Source organism: Oreochromis niloticus, linkage group LG13 (genome assembly GCF_001858045.2).
Source record: "Oreochromis niloticus isolate F11D_XX linkage group LG13, O_niloticus_UMD_NMBU, whole genome shotgun sequence".
NCBI lineage: Eukaryota > Metazoa > Chordata > Actinopteri > Cichliformes > Cichlidae > Oreochromis > Oreochromis niloticus.
The window spans coordinates 13177142-13200805 of NC_031978.2; the positions used below are offsets into that span (position 1 = coordinate 13177142).

General features: G+C 40.9%; 2 protein-coding genes across 7 annotated transcripts in view; one reads left to right on the top strand and one right to left on the bottom strand.

Annotated features, from left to right (window-relative positions):
• phyhiplb (phytanoyl-CoA 2-hydroxylase interacting protein-like b) lies at positions 1-16322 on the top strand. Of its 2 annotated transcripts, none has more exons than XM_005474269.4 (5): positions 1-147; positions 8630-8826; positions 10079-10253; positions 11915-12032; positions 13487-16322. In XM_005474269.4, the coding sequence occupies exons 1-5, from the start codon at positions 84-86 to the stop codon at positions 14028-14030; spliced, it is 1098 nt and encodes a 365-aa protein (XP_005474326.1). In that variant the 5' UTR covers positions 1-83; the 3' UTR covers positions 14031-16322. The 2 variants fall into 2 exon arrangements, with proteins under 2 accessions (XP_005474326.1, XP_003438339.1); XM_003438291.5 differs by lacking the exon at positions 1-147 and adding an exon at positions 219-933.
• Positions 15711-23664, bottom strand: part of LOC100709120 (protein FAM13A) — a 17435-nt gene continuing 9481 nt past the window's right edge. For 2 of the 5 annotated variants that reach the window (XM_025897553.1, XM_025897555.1), the window contains 15 exons: positions 23126-23347; positions 22704-22818; positions 22466-22551; positions 21679-21745; positions 21175-21255; positions 19622-19814; positions 18756-19005; positions 18371-18503; positions 18058-18139; positions 17594-17799; positions 17403-17486; positions 17170-17271; positions 16670-16884; positions 16364-16465; positions 15711-15909 (listed from right to left, as the gene is read on the bottom strand). In XM_025897553.1, the coding sequence (XP_025753338.1) occupies positions 15783-15909; positions 16364-16465; positions 16670-16884; positions 17170-17271; positions 17403-17486; positions 17594-17799; positions 18058-18139; positions 18371-18503; positions 18756-19005; positions 19622-19814; positions 21175-21255; positions 21679-21745; positions 22466-22551; positions 22704-22818; positions 23126-23347 (2065 nt within the window). In that variant the 3' untranslated portion in view covers positions 15711-15782. The remainder of the gene's footprint in view (positions 15910-16363; positions 16466-16669; positions 16885-17169; positions 17272-17402; positions 17487-17593; positions 17800-18057; positions 18140-18370; positions 18504-18755; positions 19006-19621; positions 19815-21174; positions 21256-21678; positions 21746-22465; positions 22552-22703; positions 22819-23125; positions 23348-23664) is intronic. The other 3 variants (XM_025897554.1, XM_025897556.1, XM_025897557.1) reach the window with 3 other exon arrangements.

The following is a 23664-nucleotide window of genomic DNA, read 5'->3' on the forward strand; positions in this document are numbered from 1 at the left end:
GTGTAGAGCTCTAATGGAGATAATTACACACCCACACCCAGTATAAAGTGTGGTTTTCTGGCTATGAACTCACAGTGCTTTGCATGTTATTATGCGCCAACATGTCTAAAGAGCGAGAGGATTCGTCACCGAGATGGAAAAGCAGAGGTAAGCCTGGTCATTCGTTATGTCCTGCAGCATGTCAGAGTCGTCCCACTGCTCATTACCGCGTGGACCACTTGCACCTGCGCTCCTGCACAAAAAGGGGACTACACCTCACCAAATAAGGACATGTGAGAGCCTCGTTGGGGATGACGTTAAACGTGAAATGGGGAAGAACGGGAGCGCGTGGACTGTTTAGATTAGGGACCTAAAGCGGAGAAGGAACGCCGAGCTAATCTGGTTACATAAGAAGCCATTGTATTTGCAGAACGTCTCTGCGCTAATCTGCTGAACTACTCAACTGTCCCGCGGCGGCGTAACATACAGGACGGGCGCGCGCGCACACTTGTGGCTCCGAAGGCTCAGAAGCTTCTTCTGCTTTTGGCAGCGTGTGAAACAAGATAAATACATACACTGATATACGTTCACGGATCCCCGCAAAAGCTCCCATGCCTCATTTTGCAACTGGCGGCGTGTGCTGCTCGCGCCCGTGACGATTCCGCTGACGCGCCAATAGCCGCACCACCCCAGAGAGACAGAGGAGAGCTGCGAGCGACTGACTGGACACCCGTCTCTCTTTCTCTTTCGTTTCCCACCCCTTAACGACCGCGGACGGACGCCTTCTGCTGTGCAAAACCCGTGGACGAAATTTTAACTAGTAACATCATCCAGGCTCTTCTGCAGAGATGGAGGTACCAGGTTTGGCGCACAACATCAGCAGTCCATTAAGTCCCTGCGAGGGGATGATCAAGGACCTAAGCTTGGACGCCATACAGTTATGCGAACGAGATGGTAAGGGGAGGATTGTCTGCTTCTCACTGGGGTGCTGACATATCTCCGCATAACGCCAGTGCATTAGGCCGCTTTGTTAGTTTCGGAGTCGCTGCAGGCATGCAGGCAGTGTTTGTCGCTGCGTGCTGTACCCTTATTGTGTGGAAGTAATAGGGACAGCTGGCTCCGCTGGTTCCTCGGATGGATGAATGGATGGTGCGCTTGTGCGTGCTCGGAATAGCTGAGCGTCTTTACAGTGGCAATAAGGTCTTGGCTCAAAATGAATGTGTACTGCTTAACTTGGAAGCAGGAATCTTAGTCTAAATGATGAGTGTCTTTATTTCAGCACCACAGACATGGACAGAGGCTGGCTGCCACCCCGCCTATAATCGCTAATTCTCTTCCATCTTCCAAAGGAGCTGCCTTTTTCCATTTATGCTCACTTACTGCATGTCATCCTGCAAATTTTAGAATTACAAACGAGACGCTCTTTAGTTTCTATCCGACCCCCAGTCTCCCCTAAAAGTCTCCCCTGCGCTCACGTTTATAATTCATCAAGTCTTCCAGCTGCGCCCGTGCTGTGTGTTGTCTGTGGCTGACTTCTTCGAATCAAAAGTTTTCCGAATATTTATCATTAAACGAAGAGCTGAAACGAATCCCATCATAGAAAATGAGGCTTCATAAACCAGGCTTGTAATGCAAAAATTGACAAGTAGCTGCACGAAGAGGCTTAACCCCGACGCGAATTTAATGGTGGGGAAAGAAAAAAGGCAAGTCATCATCAGGAGAGAATGAGAGGCAGAAACATGGCTGCACCCACATGTGTTCTCAGGCGGTGCAGCCCTACACACCCATCAGTGCAATTACACAGCGCTAATTCCACATCTGCGTCAAGACTCCTGATCACAGAGGTGCCTCTTAATTAAGATAGGAAATTAATTCACATGAAATATGATCACACCTTTTCATTGTGTAATTGGGTTCATTTTGTTTCTTCGCAGCTATGCCAGATTGATTTGTATGTGTATACAGGCTGGTTAGGGCATCCAAGGTGTCAGTGGTGTATCTTTATTAAGTCTCCTCGGTCACTGTAAAATCTTTTAGCTGCCAGAGTGCATACCCCTTAGTGCTGATTCTAAACGGTTTATAGGCCGATGCTGCCCTTTTCAAATGATCACTGTGCTAGCCTTTGTGCTTTCTGTGCTGCAGGTTTACTGCTGAGCCAAAACAGCCACTTTCTTAGTTTCCAAGCAGGCTACTCAGTGTAAATATTATCTGTGTGTGTACTTGAGACACCCACATACTCTCTGCTTATGAAGCAACACAGTGACAATGTCCACCTTCTGTGCAAATTCTTCAGGACAAGTAGTTGTTCTTGTACAAGTATTGTCGATGGGTTAGTTGAAACTGTTTATAATGTGTCTGATAGGCACAAACGCACCAAGTACTGTGAACTTGAACTTCATGAAGAGATTAGAAAAAAACAATGTATGTATGTATGGGTGTTTGTGCAGATTATCTTAATTTTCCCATAAATATTTAGTGTTGCCACATTAAAGTGGAGCACATCTGTAAAAATACAGATTTCAGCTTGTTTGGTTAACTTTCTTTCTTTTAAAGAATAGTTTGTAGATTTTGACCAGTCTCTGAATTTTGTCACCTGAGCCTCTTATTATATAGTTTGCACTGTCCCAGCCACACCCTTTCTAAAAGACTGCATCACTCACTTTTACCTTTCCTGGAAATGGATTGTTATCTTATCCGATCAATGCATACATTTTTCTCAAGGTCCGCATTCATTTCACTCTTCCACGGCTTTCTAAATTTATCTTCCAAACCATTAATATTTAATTATCAGATGAGAGGCTTCTATGCCTATGCTGACCCAGCAGATGGATGCATATAGCTTCAGTAGGCTTATTGTCTGTGGGAAAGAGCACTCTCCAACACAGTGAAGACTGTTTGGGAATTTCAGTACACAAAAGGAATGGTCGGACACAAGTCGTTTCTGTGTGTCCAGTTTTCGTGTTGTTAATGGTTCAGTTTAGTGATGGGGCTGTGACATGAGTAGGTGGGTGTGGGGCAAGTTTTGCTGAGAATGAAGAGTAGTAAAAGTCACAGCATCAGCTCATGTGAGCAGAGTTTGTCTGCTGGTGTTCTCCATAGTCTTTGGATCTCTCCCATGATGCTGTGCTGAATAAATTTGTCACCAAGCCCTGTAAGGCTGACAAGGACCACCATTTTGATTTTATATCCACAGTTAATACGCATTTGCAGAACGTAATCAAATACACGCTGCATGTCTCACATGGCCTTTGTGCCGTACCCGCTGATGTGATGAAGTTGCCATGATAGATGGCTGCTATTAATGCAACCAAGCAGTGTGACTGTGCTCTTTGAAATCTCTCTGAAACAGCGGTAACATACTAGCATGCGCATTTCCAGAATGGACAGGTGGACTGATACGTCGATACATGGATGCATTTTTAATCCCTTGACAGTGGACCTGAGAACATCATGAAAATTGTGCTGAGATCAAGCTGGCAGAGAAGGACTGAAAGTCTTTATAAAGACACCTATTGCCCTCCTAAATCAAGCAGTTTCTTTTTTTTCTAGCTCAATCATCTGAATAATTTTTTTTCTTATTCCAAAAGCTGACCAAACCCTTTTTGAAATTACTTACATTACCACCAGTCTTGTGTTTACTGCTAACAGGAAATTTTCGAATACTAAAATGATACATTGAAAATAGGAACAAAGATATAAAGTTCCATTATGTTCATTTTTTATTAGCTCAAACATTGCTGTGTCACAGTTGAGCAGGGCTGGAGCCAATGAGTGAAAGTAGTGATGCTCCTTGTGATCATACAGACATATTCTTGGAATCAAAGCTACATCCACTAACAATTTCTTTCCAAAACATTTCTGCAGAGCCATTTCTCTATGGCCTTTTCTCCTACACACACTCACTCGAACAGTGCAGCCATCCATTTAAATTAATTTTGGTGTGTGGCTCCAGTCTTTCACATCTGCTAGAATGGTTATAGACTCCTGTGATTAAAAAATACTCTGTGGATACACGGAAAAGCTTATCCAGTATGTATCAACATGATACAACAGCAGGTCTGCCTTATGTCATACAGCGTCATCTGAGTAAGCTGGCATTTTAGTTTGGCTGTGTTCACTGTGAGCAGTTGTGTCTCATGACTGTGCTGGCAAGAGTTGCAGGTACATATTATGCAGTCACTTATTGACCGTATAACATATTCACTTGCACTTGACCGCTCTATGAAATGCTTCAAAGCATCACTGATAACAGTGGCGTCTGACCTTGAAAAGCCACTGCAAACATTCATGCTTATTTTTCTTTTTTCTTTTTTCACTGTTGGTATACAAAAATCCCTCGCTGCAGAAACTCAAAACATGAAATGTAAAAAAAACACAAGTCTGAGATTTGGACATTCATATTCTGTGCAAATGAGCACTGATGATTCATTCTGGTCTCTGAAAAGTCTTAAAAATCCCCCTCTGTATTGATTTTGAACCTACTTAACTAAAGACTGCATTATTAAATTATCGTTACTCATCTTTGTTTGGTGTTCCGGGGCTTACTGATGTCTAAAAGGTGGAACATAGACTGCGTAACCTGATGAACAGGGCATTGTTTATCTCACTCTGAGAGAAAGATGTTTTTCCGTTGGCGGCTTCTCTCACTCCCAGCATGATCTCTGTCTCGGTCTAGCCTGTGCATTGAGAAGAACAAAGGCGTGATATTTTTTAAAAAGTACTGCAAGCATCTATGCCTAGTGTCTGTTGTGTTGCTCATGTCTGCAGCTCAATTTTACATCGAGCACTGCAACTTAAAATGTAGGAGGCTTGTCTGTCTGAGCACCTACTTGTGCAGTCAGAAACAATAATCCGACATACAATGCTCAGAAATGTGTTTTTTGATCATTAAACTTGATTGAAAGTTTATTTGTTTTGAATTCAAGAAGTTTCAAATGAAAGCATAATGTAGTCTCACATCATGGAAACTCCAACCACCAAGAGAGTTCATTTACATTGCTTAAATGGCCTAAATGGAAATCAAATCACTTTCCTCTTGCTGGTAAAGAGCGCCAACAAGTAATTTATAATTTGGAGGCAGGTGTGACTGGAACAAATCCCACCATAAAGAGCCATTAGAATGGCTCCATGTATGCATGTTAACAAGATTTATATTGATCCTTCTGCACTATTGCTTTTCCCTGTGGCATAGACTGTTTGCACAGTAAAAGGGCAATAACCAATAAGGTCCATTTCTTAAACTCGTCTGAAGCTTTTCGTCTTTTAAGATTGTTTTTGTTTTTTCTATAAGGCAGATATTTTCGTGGCCTGCTCTTTGGTGCTCTGCTCTGCATCTACAGATCTTGCATGTTATTTTGAACTCCCTGTGCATATGTGCACAGCATGAGTAATCTGTGCTCATAAGCTCTCAAGCATTTGCTCCAAAACAGACTCTTGTCTTGCTTGATAAAGATCAAGCAAAATTTCCCCCGCCTCACCCCCTCCTAATAAACAGCATAATGAAATGGAGTAAATCGACAGAAAATAACAGCGGCTTATTACAATATATTGTGTTAAAAATTATGATTCAGCAAAATGAACACTGGCATCAAACATAGCACATTAATTTAAAAAGGAAGGAGGTTTTAGTCTTCCTAAGCAAAGCCGTGAAAGGTTCTGCTTTCTCCCTTACCGCCTGACCTTCATCCCGTTTGGCGTTCATCATCATTCGTCCTGTGCTCTCGCAGTCCCAGAGGATTCAGACCTGAGCTTAACACTGGCTCTGACAAAGCTGGTGAACACAAGAGGCTAGATTAGCTGGAATCAGTTAGTTATCATTTATTCATTTTAGCCTCTTTTGGTTCTTTTTGGTTTTTGCGTATTTTGCACACGTCACTCTTCAACCTAACCAATTCAAAGCCAAACCTCATCTGTTGCCCTCTACGTTGCAGGGTCTTTGGGGCATTTTCATCTGAATGAGCACTCCCATATAGTTTTCACTATATGTTGTTTTTTTCTCCTTTTAACCTGTCAATTGTCTGTATATGTCTATACCTCTTCACATGTTAGTACCATTTCCTTTTCCCTTTAGCTTTCAGAGCTCGTTTTCCCTAATAGCACAGCCTTTACTGTGACTGAGTTGCCTTAATAGTGTTCTGTAGGTAATTTCTGACTGCATTTGGAAAGCTTCACTGCCTCCTCTTCATCTGCAGGTTAATTAGGAGAGCATTAGAGTAAACGAGGTAAATCAGTATTGTGGAGTTGCAGAGAGATGGGAGGGCAAAGACCTGCATGGGGTCTAGTTTTTAGTGAAAACATCAATGTTGACATTAACAATTTAGGGAGCAGAGGACAAGTAACCTACTCCTCACAACACAGTGAATGAGCTAGCAGGTTTTTCATCTTTGATGTTTGATGTCGGTTAATGTTTACAGTTGTATACTGAAGGTAGCCAGAATTAGGGAATTGTTTATCTGCACAGTATTTGTGTAAGCAGGGTTCATTTTACATTTGAAAATCTATAAGAAATCCTTGCCATTGTTTCACTTCCTTTGGGGTATATTTCATCTTTTGCTGACACGAATGTCAGAGAATGACAACAGGCCTGGTAGTTTTCTTGAATCTGTTAAAGGTCAGCAAACATAAAGTCTCAGGTGGGACTTTATGTAAGCCTTATGTGCTTACATCACTGTCTGCTCTGTGCTGACTCGGTGGAGCGTTTTCTGTCAAAGGTCCGCGTCGTCACGTCTTCTGTTCACTCTCTCTGTCTGGTCTGAGCCAAACTTATCAGCTCAGTGTGTTTAAGTATAATGAGATGGACTTTAAAAGCAATAGGATGAGGTGGTTTCACAAATCAAAGAAGCGCAGTAGGGCCAAGCATGATCGTGCAGTCAGTCGTGCTGGATCGGGTGATGATTTAACTGCTGGTGTCTTTACATATTTACATATGCAGAATCCTTTTCCCATAGTTTCCAAAAAAAGTCTGGGTCATGACATGTTGGTAGAGATAATAAATCTTATGTCCAAATGCAATAACTTAGTGATGCAAAGGTCCTTGCACTAAAGTCCACAACATGTGTAACGTTTTAATTAAAATGAGCAACAGTTTTGCCCAAGTGTGTAACAGGAGGTCTTTTTAAATTGAAGATGATGGTAATCAGCTAGTTGTGATTAGAAACTAGTGATTAGGACAAAAGTAAGTAGGGGGTCTGGTCTGGTGTGATTTGATGTGGTGATGAAGGACATAAATGTGCCTCTAATGGATTTTTTTTTTCTAAATTGGTCAGAAGTCATGATTTTAGAAGGTAAAAAAGGTTCTTAAAATGAATCAGTCTACCGATGCTCTACTGCTAGTGTTGTATGGAGGTGAGGCAGGAGTGTCCACACTCCCAATTATGGGATTAGTCTTTTATCTCGCTCCCTCTCATTTGATGAACAGAGATAGTTTTTTACGCTCCACTGGTTCTGCCATTGTTGACACTCTATTGAATCCAACCATGTTTCGAATCACTCCCAAACACCACATTCTTGAATTTTACTCACTCTTGTTTAGACCCCAGAGCATACACAGAAAACACATTGTTGCCATGCCAAGTGGGCGTCCCATAGTGTGACGCAAAGTCTATATTCATCCTAATCTTACAAAGCTCTTATTCAGCCCGGTTTTGACATTTCATTAGCCTCTCTGTGCACTTTGGGTTGAAAGCCTTTGCTACATGTTACAGTGACCTATAGTGCGTGACATCTATGCAGCTCAGATAAAGTTGAGATTTATTCATGTCTTTGAATGAGAGCAGTGGAAGCTTTTTGTCTTAGCCAAATACACTAGGTACTGGGTATGAAAATGTATGAAAATGTAGCATTTACAAAGCTTAAACCAGAATTGCATTTTCCTTATTTCCCAGAGCACAGAAGCCCCGCCCACCTGCTGGAATCTTTTGTTTCCAAAGGGGCAGCCAGTCAGAAAAACAAAGATGGATAAATAAGATATTTAAGGATCGCTTTAAGCTTTGAGTCATATAAAGTGAGTCTAATAGTGCAAAAGATAACAAACATAGATTTGGAAATTAACGTAATGGGCCTCCTTTAAAGAAGAAGGAGGAAAGAAAAAAGACATTCACTGGCATTTTAAATGTTATGGTTCCAGGCTTATGTGCAGGGCCTGCACTGTGACAGCTGTGTTTTATCCTTAAAACTGATTATAAACAGACCAATCTCTGCCAAGACGAGAGGGGATTCAAGCATTTAAAATATTTAATGGCGCATATGTTCTGGAGAGCTGATAGGTGTACATGTGTAGAGGGACTGATGTGTTGCCATGGAAACACACTGTATATGGCAGTCGGTAATGCAGCAGGTTTTTGTGTGCGACTGTGACATGGTGGCTATATTACCCAGTGTGCTGCCAGTGGAATAATTCCTGCTATATGTTTAGGTATAGCAGGAGTAAGTTAGGTTTAAAGGTGTGTACTGATGACTTGACGCAGTGATGATTTTTTTCACTGGTCAATGTGTCTTTAGACATAGATCATCAAATAATTTAAGTGCTAGGAGACACAACTATTATTGTATTAAATGTAAACCAGAACCTGATGTGTATTCAGAGGATTTCTAGACTAAATTTGAACCATATCGTTTCATTATGGTGTCTTTCCTCTCCTGGACTGTGCAGGAAGTAAATCCCAGGACGGCAGCATCTCTGAGATGGAGGAGCTCCCTGTTCCTCAGAACATCAAGATTAGCAACATCACCTGTGACTCTTTCAAGATCTGCTGGGACATGGAGGCACGCAGCAAGGAGCGCATCACGCACTATTTCATTGACCTGAACAAGAAGGAGAACAAAAACTCAAACAAGTTCAAACACAAGGTAATGCTCAAGTAAGGCAGGTGCATAAATACCATTTGAAGATTTCAGCGCTATTGTTATAGCAAAGGCAGCAAATATTGAATTTCAGCAGAAGCAACAGTAACAGCAACAGTAACTATGAGCAATATAAGACAGCTGTTACACATGTTGCACCAGAGCAGTATATTCATGGTACAAACATGCATCAGACTCGTGCATAAAAATGTTTCCAATAAATTTTCAAAGAAGGGAAAGCATTTTTTTGCCAGCACAAAGGAAAGCAACAGATGTATAGTTCTGCATGAATACAGGCAATACTTTGCACAACAGTTATTAAAAGATATTAAACCACTGCTGTACATTGCCATTATTACTCTATAATCTGCCATAAACATACATGTATTCATATTTTATGAACAGTTAATTAAATTATAGTATTAGATTCAAATTTTCTGAGAAATCTGTGGCTTAGAAAAAAAAACACTTAAATTTGATGTTCTACTGCTGACAGAAGTGGTGTTGAATGACCTTTTCAGCTTAAATATCATAACTACTGTCGTTAGTGCTTTAGATAGATGTTGCCGTGCTCTAAACATCTGGTGTAATGCTAATTGTTGATCTTTGTAAACGGAAATGATTAGTGTTGACGCTGTTTTACCTCAAGACGACCTTACCTTTTCATGCTTGAGGCAAGATGAACTCATTTCAAGGTGGTTTTGTTCAAAGAATCCACGGCGAGCTGTCACTTTGAGCTCTGAAAGGCTAGTACCGCTCTCACAGCCTTCTCCGCCAGCTCGTTCACGACGCAGTCAAGAATCGGGTTTGGTAATCTTACCGACTTGTTTCATCAGCCTCCTCACACTGCTGGTGCTGTGTCACTGAGTGTTTCTCCTCTTTCCTGCTCTGGAGTAGCAGGCGACCCCATACTAATGTTTTGATTTTGGCGCAGGAGCAGTGTCGGTGGGTTGATGGGCTGACTCTGTTGCTAGGCAGGGGCTCTTGGTCCAATCAATGAGCTGCTATGGCCCACTGATTTTGGGTGGTGGGGGGTTGTTGTTGGGGGTGAACTGTATAGTTTACATTTACACAAATGAGAAGCCGTGGCTGCTACCTGCAGCCAATAACATAGGGTAATATATCTATGTGTGTGGTTACAAGCAAGTGGTTACAAGTGTCTGTATAAGGAGTTTCTTTCTGACTAATTCCTTCCTGCCAACACTCACTCACTTTTTCCATTCCACTCTGTCCTCTTTTACTGCTTCCATCTCTCCAGGATGTTCCTACCAAACTGGTGGCCAAGGCAGTACCCCTGCCCATGACGGTCCGGGGCCACTGGTTCCTGAGCCCACGCACAGAGTACACAGTGGCTGTCCAGACTGCATCAAAACAGGCTGATGGGGACTACGCCGTGTCTGAGTGGAGCGAAATTATTGAATTCTGCACTGCTGGTGAGGAATATGGTGCTTTGATGAATGCATGCACTTTTAGGATATGTGACATCAGTCTTGGCTTTAATTTTGGGTGAGCCCGAGTTAATTATAGAGAACGATAATGGAAGAGAGAAGAATAGAATGGAGTAAAGGCTAGAGCATTAATGAGGGAGAAGGTAAGAGGGAAGCTAATATACTGAGTGGAAGGAAAGGATTATAACAAAGAAGGGCTGAGAGGAGCGGCGCTGTTTATCTCCTGATGCAGAGGTCTCGGAGTTCAACGTCATTGCCTGGGGACCAGGATGGGGGAAGGGAGGCATGGCATGGGTGGATGAGGAGGGACATCACTGGGGTTAATGATGATGTCCAATTCCAGTTTAGGGTGATTGTTGCATCTCGCTTTGTCTACACTTTGAAGTGCCAAATAACTTGAGCGTCAACACCCATGATAGCAGAGCAGAGTTATTTATTATAGTTTTTTTTATTTTCTAATTAGTCTTTATTTTTATCTTATTGTGACTTTTTGTTTTTAATCCATACTAAAATAATACTTACTAAAAAAGTAGGGCACTAGACCTAATTTCCTGTTTCCTCTGCATTTTTATTTTACTTTAATTAGTTGTCAAAGTTCACAAAATTGTTAGTTTACATTTTTTTCAAAAGTTTTTAGTTTTTTGTAGTTTTTATTTTTTATTTAACTAAAATGTTTTTTCACTTCTAGTTTTCATTCTTAGTGTAGTTTTAGTTTAGTATATGTAAAAATAATATAAAACATGACAATCTGTAATGTCCTTCAAAAATCTAATCTTTAAAAAAATTAATAGAGTTACTAAAATTAGTAAGCTTTATCTTCTGGCAACTGTGATATCAAGACATTAGCTTAGGACAATCTATCTAGCAGTTGAAATATTACAGTCTGGACCAAACAGGTGGACTATCGGTGCCTGTAGAACAGGTATACAATAAATTAAGATAGATGAGGAGAGGCAGTTTAAATCTGAAGAAGAATGACAGGCAAGTGAAGAGTGTGAGCGGTGTCACAGTTAGAGGCTGAAGAAGGAGAATGCTAAATGAAGCTGCTGATCCTAACAGCCTGGCACGAGATGCCCACCCTGTCACCAAAACCAGTAGAACATATGTTTTGACAAGTTCGATGTCAAATGCATTTTTCCTCTGCACGTAGAAAGCTGCGGCTTTGTGCTCCATCAATCTATATAAAAGTCAGCCTTTTTGACATTAAACATTTACAGTGTCAGGATAAAGCGGATGTCTTCTTTCATTTTCATTCAAGATACTGAGAATTTTAACCGGTTACCTGTGGTGATGTGTTTGGTGCCTGTGGGAAAATAGCCATGGGGAAAATGCATTCATGATTTTTTTATATGCTTTGGAGAAAGTCCACTCCCCGTTGAGTACATCCATTTACCGAAAATGTTTTTGGGCTTAATGCTGAGTCATATCTAAATGGAAAAGTTAAAGATGGAAGAATGCCAGGATCCTTAATGCATGGTTCATATTTCATCCTAGCCAGTGCTTCTAGTAGGTCTTGTTTTGTTTTTTTAATATGTTTACATTTACTAATATTAATGGCATAAATGACAAAATGCTGATAGCATGTATACAGATTTCTAATCTGCTTTTGTAGAAAAGTTGCATTTTTACAACGTTTCTTTCTCCAGATTACTCCACAGTGCATCTAAACCAGCTGCTGGAGAAGGCGGAGGTCATTGCTGGGCGGATGCTGCCTTTCTCTGTCTTCTACAGAAACCAGAATAAAGAGTACTTTGATCATGCCAGGTGGGCATAACTTTATGATTTTCTTCTTTATTACATTACAAAGAAAGAATTTAAAGCCTGGACCAAACTGAGCTTCCGTGTCATTCTGTATCTAAAGAGTTGGCTGTTATTTATGAGTCTTGGGTTAACACATCTGCCAACATGCATGGCTCACTGCAACACACATTTCTAGCAAACTTCTCAGGCTCACTCCTTTCTGGTCATGTTTTATACAATACAGTTTACAAGCATGTGGGTAACATGGTATCAGAAATATGTATTGCTCTTCAGCTGCTAAAGCAAAACAAAACCAGATTCAGCTGCATTGGTTTCGTGAATCTGCAGAAATATGACAAAGTACTCGAGCAGCCAGCCATTTTTTTCCCCCAGTAAACAATGCTACGCATACACACACAAACGAAAAGCCAGGTCTTTTTTCTACATTGTGATTTGTTTGAAAGCTTCATGTAACTGACAGACAATAGCTGGCAGTTGTTCAGGAATGCGGTCAAAAGAAAAACAAAAATAACACGAGTATGACAGGAAAAGGAGGGATATCTCTGGAGTGGTCTACTACTGTTTACTGAAGCATTGTGCAGCTAGAGTGAATACTGATTTTTATCTGGTTTCATATGAGTGAATTTTTTTCCACTTTTGGCTTCCTTTCTCCTCCTTTTAACGGTGTGACTGTTTTCTCTCCTACCACCCTGTCCCTCAGAGGTAATGCTCACAGCTTAACAAAGCACACAGTCTCTGTACTAAAGCCACAGCTTGTGGGCAGTCTTTTGTTGGCGCTATACAGCATGATGTCATCTGGATAGTCATCTCCCTTTTGCTGAGTTGTAGCTGCTACAGTGTACCGTGCGCCTGTTAAACTGCGCCATCATGTGGCGAGTAAGAGTACTGACGGTACCGTTCAAATGAGGCTCTTAACACTTGTGGTTGGAGCTGAATAGTCCATAATGCCCACGACAAAGCTTGAAATATGGATATAATAAGAACCTCTGGAGTGATAGCTGTATGAATTGCCGTAATAATTACAGTTCCATTATTGGGACTTTGCTGCTCAGATTCCCTCTGTGGAGAAGAAACTGTATGCAGCTGCCACAGATGCTTTGAATGTTCATTTGTTAATCTGAAAGCTGCTTTTGTTTTATAGCAGTTTGTCATAATGAAAAAAACAAACAGCTCATTGGAATATTTTTCACCCCCGGGATTTCAATGAGACAAACTGGACTAAGCTAAATGTGATTACTATAAAACTTTTTGTGTTATGAGGCTCAGTATTCAAGATGTTTTGCATCTTACGCATTCAGTTTATTTCCCATGTGTTACAAATTCCAGAAAAGTGCTCTTTCATTTCCAAATTAAAACCTGGTGGCACTCTCTCCAGTATTTACGAAAACTACTTTGATTGCCAGAGAAATGCAAAAACAGAATAAAACTGATTTCATTCTTTTGTTTGCAAACTTCAGGGAGGTGCAAGAAAACCGGATGCTGCCCTCTATTAAAGACAACAGTGGCAGCCATGGCTCTCCCATCAGTGGTAAGCTGGAGGGCATCTTTTTCAGCTGCAACACAGAGTTCAACACCGGCAAGCCCCCGCAGGATTCTCCGTATGGTCGCCATCGCTTTGAGGTGCGGGCTGATGCGCTCTTCAACCCTGACACCAACCTGTACTTTGGAGACTTCTACTGTATGTATACAGCCTACCACTATGTGATTCTGGTCCTAGCACCGAAAGGCTCAAGGGGTGATGAGTTTTGTAAGCAGAGGCTTCCTTTGCTCGACATCACCAACAACCGTTTCCTTACCTGCAAGCAGGTTGAAGAGGGTGATGGTGGTTTGGTGTTTCACCACGCCCAAGATGTCATCTTGGAGGTGATCTACACAGAGCCTGTAGACCTATCCTTGGGCACAGTGGCAGAGATCAGTGGGCACCAGCTGATGAGTCTCTCCACAGTAAATGCCAAGAAGGACCCCAGCTGCAAGACCTGCAACATCAGCGTGGGACGCTAGGGGAAACAGCAGAATGTTTAAAAGGAAAAAGAGGGTAGGAGGGGGGGAAGTAACTGACCTCCACATGTACTGATGAAGCAGACCAACACATGCATGAAGCAGATTTAGTAGGCTAACACCAACATATCTCTGACACTGCTCTGTACTCTCAAAAGACCATCATTCCCAAAGAAGAGTGGAGAAAAAGACGAAGGTACACCACTCTGACACCTGCACCATTGTCTACTCATCTGAGGGTGGGTTATCCTAATGTTGAAAACAGAAACACATAAAGATATCTTAGGAGTCAGCAGACTGAAATATGTAAACCTGGGACACCGACGACACAGATCCATCTACCCATCCGGCAAGTCACACTTACAAAACCCTTTAACTGTACTAACAAACATGGGCTGCTTCATTTCAATTTCCTGTTGTTTCTCTAATCAGTTGTCCCATACTTTATCGGCCTATGCCTTGCTCTTATAGATATACTGTTAACTGCCCACTGTGTATGTGGACAACGATTTTTTTTCTGATTACATTGTCTTATTTTATTGTCATTTTTTACGATGTTTGATTGTCATTGAACAGTTGACAAATTGTTTTTACCTCCTCCTAGTGGCATGGACTGGTACTACAATTTTCTAGGGCTGCAGCATCGATAGTCATCTTGATTTATACCAAAGGTATTAAAAAGCAGACATAAAACCGCTGTGGAATCTTAACCGTACTAATGCAACAGCCTCTGAAATGTGTATTCACCGAGTCTTTGATGACCAAGAGTGAACTATTTGTTTAAAAAAAAAGAAAAAAAAAGCATGATGCAGTTCTGTGCAGCATGAGTTTGAAAGCTGTCAGTACCTCTGTCATAGCAACCTTTTCTGCAACAGTCATTCTTATTTTGTTGTAGTTAGTGCAAAGAAAGAAAGTAGAACCTTAAACTGTGTTTATTAGAATAAATGTGAAAAAATATTTATTTTTATTGATACATTCATATATTATATATAGATATATAGAAAACTATATAAACCAGAAGTGCACAATGTTAAAAGCTCTGATCATTGTCAACAACGGCATTTAGGGGGGATAAACTTCATATAGGCAAAAATGGGGGTAAACACAAATTCGACAGCAGATACTGTATAACTTGCACTATGATGTTCGCCAAAATTCACATTTTTCCAAGGTGAACACGCAAATTCAAAAGTTACAATATAGCTCAACTATGTAATTCTTAATACATATCATAGCACAATGTAGGACTAAAAAACGGACATGCACAAACACTGCAGGATTGTCTCATTGACTGCATTTAAGCTTACACGTTTCTGCCAACACAGCACTTTTAAATGCATTTTCCACATTAACCCTGGACACAGGTGTCCAATAGTGTTTTGGCAAGGGGGGGGGAAAAGTGAATAACAAACAGTGCCATATAATACATAATCTTAAAATGACTCCAGTGTAACTAACATCAAGTTATTACAGTGCTTCATTCTTGACATAGATTTGTGCTACATAACATAAGCTTGCTACATCAGGTTTATAATAAGATGGGTCATGAATAATAAGGGGATGTCTTCTTGGGACTGCAGTGACCCCGCATTTCAGATTGTCACCAATTTCCATCACTTTTTCCTTCATGTAAAGTGCATCTACATAATGAGCATGGCATGAAACAAGACCAGAACCACCGGCTTCACGACCTGATTTATTTCAGAAATGATCGAGTCCTGTTAAGTTAGAGAAAAAGGTCCCACTGTGAGTAACTCAACTTGTCTTGGTTGAGTCCTGTTGTTTACTAAGCAGGGCCTCCAGTAGACGGAGCTTCGCTTTAAGGTTCTTATACTGGCAGTACTCCTCCGCCATTGGTCCACGGTCCTCCTTCTGACATGCCCTGTTAACGATATACGGAGGATGGAAGATGCAAATGAATAGCAAACTTTAGTTTGTAGTTTCCAAACAACTTGCAGCAGCTTCCATAACTGGTTGATGGTCCCTATGTTGCCTTACTCAGATAGCTTTGTACAGTGTGTATTGTAATTTAAAAAAAAAAAAAAAAGACTTACTGCATTAACTTTGGAGGACTAACATGTACAGTACTGTGTACAATTCAGAGCAAACATCTGTCTTTCCTGAGCTCTGTGTGCTGGATTAATGTTACATGAGTGTGCATTACACTGTCGTACCATAACAATGGAATTTCTTTTGTGGATGTTTTTCTTTCTTTCTTTTTTTTCACAAGGCATTGTTGAAAACCAAATGTTTCAAGTTTAGTAAAAGACAAAATAAAATTCAAAAGCCAAGTACTCTGGATGTGTTACGTACGTATGTGCTTCATGGTGTGTTACCTGCCAGTCTGTGCATAGAATTGGTCCTCAAACTCTCGAAGCGCTTGGTGAACCCTCCGCTTTTCTGATCGAGTCAGCCTGAGGTGATCGAGTAATTCTGGTCTGCATTAAGAAAGAACCAATTCATCAACTTTTTATATCATCTGGATTGTGTTTAAATAAATAAACCACAACTGAAGACAAGCTGATCAAAGAAAAACAAACGCGAACCATCTTTACCTTTCTTTAAAACATGACTGAGCAAATCGTGTTTTTTTCTGGTTGTGATGTCGTGCACACAGAAACGCACGCTCTCACACGGTGTACCTGGAAGCTTCATGTAGTGTCGCCATAGCGATAATCTGCGGGTGGAGAACCTTCACCTCTTCCAGCGGAGATACCAGAGGCGATTCAGACATTTCTAGGGAGGGCGGACACTGCAACTCCTCTAAGGACACACACATGGAGGGTTTTAACCACAGTGGCTGCTGCCTGGGGCTTCTCTGTTTGGGATGCTCTTCATCAGAGCCCTCCTCTTCCTCCTGTGCAGATAAAGAAAGAAGAAAGAGAAATCATAGTAAGGTAAAGATAGAGGTAAATCCAACGATTTTCAATGCTCCAGTTCTGAAAGTTAAGAGATGGATCGATAAAACCAGCTGACTTTCTATAAATCATTATTATTGTTTATATCTCTTAATATTATAAACAGAAGTTTTGTGCAGCTGTTCTATTCAGCCAGATGTAGTCTGAGTTTAACCTTTCTTCTTAAAAATTTAGCATCATTGGTATTATCTCTTTCAAAAAAAATCAACTGAATGTTTACTCACTATGGTTGTAATGTTTGCTGTGGTTGAGGAAGAAATCAGCTGTTTGAGAAGACGGTAGCGATCGTAGAAAGGTTTCATCAAAGTTCGCTCCTGCTTGGTGCTCTGACAACAGAGATGAAGAAAGAAAAACGTTAAGACAGATTTTCACCAGACTAGGAAAATATTTATAAAAATAAATAAAACTACTTCTCAAAAGAATCAAAACAAAGAGCATTCATCCAAGCTTGTCTTACCGGCCGGCCGTGAAGACTCTCAAAGTACAACAAACACTTCTGCATGCTGGTCTTCTCCATACTCATCTGGAAAGGGGACATCTCCTGTACATACAGGAGCAGTGAAAACTAATAAACTCTTAGAACATCTAACGTCCAATCTTGTATTGCTATATTTGTGTTAATGGTACAAACAATTCTGCAAAATCAACCTTAATGCTGTCGGGCAGGCCCAGCTCTTGCCGTCTTTCCTTCAGCCTGTTTGTTATGATGTTCACCGTTTCCTCTACGTTTGGCTTGGTGTTGCTGTTGTTGTTCAGCTGCTGGAGCTCAGTTCCTGTCAGTACTGCCTCCTGTTGGTCTGTATTGCCCCTGCATGTTTCAGCTTTAGGTTCTTCTGACTGCCTTAGCTTCAGTTCTACAGGAAAGAGCAGGAGTTTCAGAGGAATGTAATATGATAGAAAAATACTTTAATGATAGCAATTTCTCTGCTACCATTTTAAAATCTCCTACATTACTGACATTTACATTCATGGTATATGTAACATTTCAAAATATGTTTTTTAGCTTACAGGTACATACTTTCAACTCAGTCTTCAAACCACTTACAAAACTTCTTTCCCCGCTGCAGTTATTAAATAATTTACTTGAGAATGTTTTTGGTTATATAACTGACCTTTAAGCTGCTTGCGACACCTGATGAGCTCCTTCATCAGTCTGGCCACCTCTGGATGTGCTGTCTTGTCGTTGTGTGCTGGCTGGAAAAAAAAAAGAAAAATATATCTCACCTAACAGTGGCCAGTCTGTTGCACTGGATACCAAGTAAGTGTTTTTTCAAAGTAATCATTATCACCAGCTTATTCCTCATTGTCTAACAAACCATTATGTTACCAATGTTCCAGCAGAGGGAGTAATTCATCCTTAGCAGCAACAGTTTAGAACTTAAATATCTTTACAGCACGCTGATGAAGCCTGATTCACTGCCTAACCTTATAATGCTTCTCCTGTTCAAAACACTCCTCAAAATGCCTGATCCTCTTCCTCAGCGTGTGGATGTGCCTGTTGAGAGCTGAGATGGACACGGTGCCCTCGCCTCGCTCTGCATGGACGCTGCAGCGAGCCCTTGAGACAAGAAGAACATATGTCCAATTTAACTCTACATCTGCACATTGGTCCGTGCAATAAGGACTCAAAGGGTGTAGTTAAATATCACAAAATATAACAGCCAGTATGATTTTGTAAGGTATTAGCATTAATTGTGAATAATAAAAAACATTTCCAAATTGCTTTTCATTTTTAACCTACAGCAAGAGCATAACATGAGAGGATTCCATTTATGAGCTACAAATTTCAGTGGCAAGGAAGTTGTCTTACATGCGTATGTGCTGTGAGCAGGGTGGAGATGGAGCTGTGTCGGGGTCTAGATTGTAGCGTTGGCTGTGGCTGAGGTTGGGGCAACGTGGCGAGGGAACTGGACAGTCAGTCATCGTAAAACGGGAAAGGAGTGGGCTGGCGTGAGGGCCTGATGGGCTCGGTAGTGTATCCTCTCCAGAAAGTTCCTCTGAATAAGCGGAAGTGGAATGGACAGGATTGGAATCTGACAGCTGCGGGGACGGGGTGTGTGCTGTAGGAGAGAGCAAGGGTGAAGTAAAATGATAATTTTATGTTTTATTAAAATTAAAGCTACGCTAAAATACTATCTTAATTTGCAAAATCTTAATTTGTCTGTTTGTGACAAATCAGTAAAACAAGATTATTCATGTAGCTGTTATAATCTTTATGCTAAAAGAAAATAAATACATGTTTTTAACAATGTTTAGCCAGAACAAAAGGATGAAAATAATATAAATAAAAAACCACAGACACCAGCAGCTGTAGAGTGATGCAACAATATTACCTTAGTTACCTAACTTACCAAGGAAAGATACACCCAGCTCTAAATAATCAAGCTCATACTTTGTGGCCAACAATTATTGACAGCAACATTACAACAGCTTTAATGAGCAAAATAAATGAAAGAAAACTGAGACTGAATTATATACCATAGGTAGAGATACAAGTTTAGTAGATATAAAATAAAACCCATTTTCTCACAAAGCTGAAACTTTATAGGTTTTTTTTTTAATGTTTACAAATCATGTCCTCTTTGCTCTTCAGTGCCAGTGCAGTGTTTATACTGGAAGCTAAAAAATCATTATTACTATTTCATTGTAACAGCATCGTCATTGTTCTTGTCTTACCAGGCGGTGATGAGTCGACTGTCTGCTGTTCCTGAGGAGGTGCTAATGGCAGGTGGTGGGTCAAATTCAGCCTTTGCGATTCATTAGACAGAGGCTGTTGCTGAGCAGGTAAGTTATCCTGAGGTTCGGGGTCTCCTGAAGCTAAGGGAGGTCCCAAGTCAGCCTCCAGGGCTTGCAGCTTTAGAGAGGGGCTCTGGAAGCAGAAGCAAAACATAGCTTCAAGGATGCAGGTAGGACAGGACAGAGAGAAAGCAGCGTTTCACATCATGCTCAGGAATCTCGAGCAGTCCTTTAAAAATCTCTTCACTCTCTTCTGGTCCAGAGTGTGGCTCGGTAAAGATTTGCAAGATGAGTTTAGAAAAGTGGTTTTGTCGTCCTCCTAAAAAAGGTATGAGTCAAAACGCAGATTACAGCTTTATAAGCAGGCTGCTTGTTTGACGTACGAGGAATAGAACATAAGTCTTTAGATTTCCTTGCAGTTGCAAATGATCGCTACAAGCAACACATTTAAGAGAAGAAAAAAAAATCTAATTCCGACTGCGGTCGCCCCCCTCAGCTCTGTGAGCAACTACAAGTTGGTCACCAGTCAACCAGCAAGATACGAATCCCTTTGTCAGTCACTGAGTCAGATTCCTAATATGCACCAGCATACAGCGTGGGATCTCTGATGAGCAATACACAGTAATTCCATTAACTGTGTCACCGTGATTCCCAGATGACCTGGGATCACTGCCTGTTTGTGGGCAGTGTATGAGAATATAGCAAGCCCCCAGAAGAGATATCACATCCCTAAATCCACATGGTTTTCCTTCAAACCGGCATTCCCAACACTTCTGCTGCTGATCTGCCTCCACATGGATTATTCATCATGCGCGGAAGAATAGGGGTGGCAGGAATACCTCTTCAGTCATTGCGTGCGATGTGGGGGCGTGTGTGCAGGAAAAGAGAGAGGTTCAATATATGACGAGGTGTTTCCACAGCAACGTCAAGCCGAAGCAAGGAGTCTGTTTAATGGAGCTGCGGGGAGTCACGAAGCCGTTTGCCTCGGTGAGTGTGTGCAAGTGGGTGCATACGCAGTGAATTCTGATGCTGATATGCAGAGTGAAAAAAATAATAGATTTGTAACTGCACCAAAACAAAAAAACACCCCCATCATCAATGTCATTAACAGCAGCAGATACCGGATTGGCTTCTTATTTCTACGCCTCCTTGGTTGTTAATTCATAAAACAAAATTTAAAAAATAAAATAAAATACAAGGCTTTGTGCGTCACAGAGGAGGTGGAAGGATGTAAGGGAGGGGAAGAAGTGAGGCTATCATTACTAAACCAGAGCACCCACAGTCACGAAACCTTGCTCCTATGTATATATTAAATACATACATATATATATATATACATATACATATACACATATATATATATATATATACATACATACATCCTCTTCCACATACATACACACAAGCACAATCGATTGCAGCATCACTCATCCTGGTGACATAAATAGTGTTGACTTATGTATCTATAAAGACCATGAGGGAGGAGAACTTGCGTCATTTCTTGTGTTTCTCCCTCTGCAATCATGATGCCTGTCAGGAGAACCATTGCATCCTCCTCCTCCTCCTTTTCCCCTCTGAAGGAACAAAGAGCTTAACCAGTGGTAATATCCCCTTCCCAAAGCCTACTTACTGACACATATCAATGTGGGCAACCACACACTTACCGATGTGGAAAATTTTAAATTATGATGATACATAATAGAGACATAAAAAATAGCTCTCCTGTTATTTTTGATCACCTCACAGACTTATTTCATTCATATTTTGAATAGTTTCCATGAAAAAAGTTAAGATGACTTTGTAATCAAAAATCTTAACAGATTTTAACAGATAGCATCACTCCGGATGTTCTAAACGTGCATTATAAATATATTCACTTGTGTGCAAACTGGCCTAGCTGTCACAGAACAGTCGTGCTGGTGTAAAAAAAGAGTTTAAAGGAGAATGTGGAAATTATTTGGAGAGGGTAGCTATAATGTTTAAAGAGCCATATTTACCTTCCATTCAGACACTGTGGTTTTGTCTTCTGTCTTGGAGGTGAAAGAGACGCTGCAAAAGAAAATTCTGTCAACAAAAGGCAAATACAACTGAGATAAATACATGAAATAAATACATGGCCACCGACGACTAGAATTTAATGCTTTGTCTGTTATAATCAATACAGATCTGCTCACAAATAGGACTGCTGCTCTGTGGCCAGAGGGTTAGCTGGCAATGCCATTAGGGCCATGGCTTATTCATGTCTGACATCAGTGGGACATAACAGCAATGACCTATCTGTAAACAAAAATTCAGCTTGCCACTATTGTAGGTCAGTCACATCCAGCTAGACGGTCTGTTCCACGTGAGCCCCTGTGGCGTGTCACTGTTATTTAGACTGGAATCATATCAAAACCATGACTGTGAGCAGGACACTGTTCCCATAACCCATTTCTAAACTGACTGCAGGGCTTGGAGATGAGCTGAACTAAGATGAACCAAGCAGCAGTACAAAGGGGAAAAAACCATTATAGAATCCATATGAATCAGGTAACATTAACGATCATACAAAGGCTACTAATATAAATCCCAATTCTCTTTGATTTTTGGAATAATTTTTCAAATTCAATTGGGAGGAGTCTGAAATTTGCAGTTTCACTTTGAATTAAATGTTTTCGCTATCTGCAATGCCCCATAAACAAACAGGGCTATAAAGCATACAAAGCAAAGAAATAAATAAATGAATAACACAGCTGGAACAAAACATCATCTTGTGTTATCTGCATGAAGAAACCTTCCTCTCACCTCTCTGTGGGCTGTTTCGGTGTTTGGGCATCGCGCTGTGTTTTATTCTCTGAAATAGATGACAGGTGTCCTGTGTCTGCCGAAGCCTGAAATGCAGTTTAGTCCAAGTCATGCAACGTTATAGACACCTAGTGAGCTGCTATATTTTTTATAATGCTGTTACTAAACAGTAGAAATCAATAAAAAAGGAGAAATAAAACAAACTTATGATAAAATGTGAAAAAACCCCAATACACACCGCAAAACAGTCATCATTGAGAGATGAGGAAAGGACCTTCCCATCTTTGACCATGTCTACTTCATACTTGTCTTCTTTCTTTGCTATGGAGGACACCTCCACCTGTGATAAGGTTCTGTTGATAAAGAAAAATGGCTGATGGGAGAAACTAAATATCTTTTTTTATCTTCTTGTGATAATATGACCAGGCATAACATTGATGTGACCTTGTCAAATAGTTCTCAGGCAAGATACTGAACCCCAAATTGCCCTTGATACATTAATCAGAATGCACTTTGTTGTGGCTCTGAATGAATAAATGTGGTGAATGTGGCCTGTAAAAAGCGCTTTGAATCCTCAGTTAAAGTTAGAGTAGAAGAGTGCTATATAAGCACCATAATCTTTGGGTAGAAAAAGGGTAGACATGTAGGAAATATACTCACCCCAGGGTGGTACACTCCATCTCTGGCAGCTCCCCCTGTGTGCTTTGAGATGGTCTGTTCGGTGGATGTTGCCCTGGCCCTGGGTCAGTGGGGCAGGAGAGCACACCGCCTGCCTCCACACTTTCACTGCTCTCCTCCAGAACCTCCTGGTCTGCAATCAGCTTCTGAATGTCAGTGCTGACGTCAAAGCTGTTTTCACAGCCCTGCACCGGTGTGTCAGTACTATGCAGAGACCGAGAGAAGAGTGCACATGAAGAGAAGATGAGGCGAGACAGAAAACACTTTCTAATGAGGCACCCTATTTAAAGTGTTAATACATTTTAAGTAATGATTTCATGAAGAAGCAACGAGAGCAGATATTTTGGAGCTAGAAACCTTGATGAAGTTAAAATACTGAATTTTTTACCAAAGGCTTGGTGAACATTTTCATCTAAAATGGTGCTAACAGAACAATCCACTGTAGAAGAACAAATGGTCTAGCTAAAAAAAACACAATGCAAAGGTTCCCGTAGGGAAGGAATAACTAAATTTATAGCAGG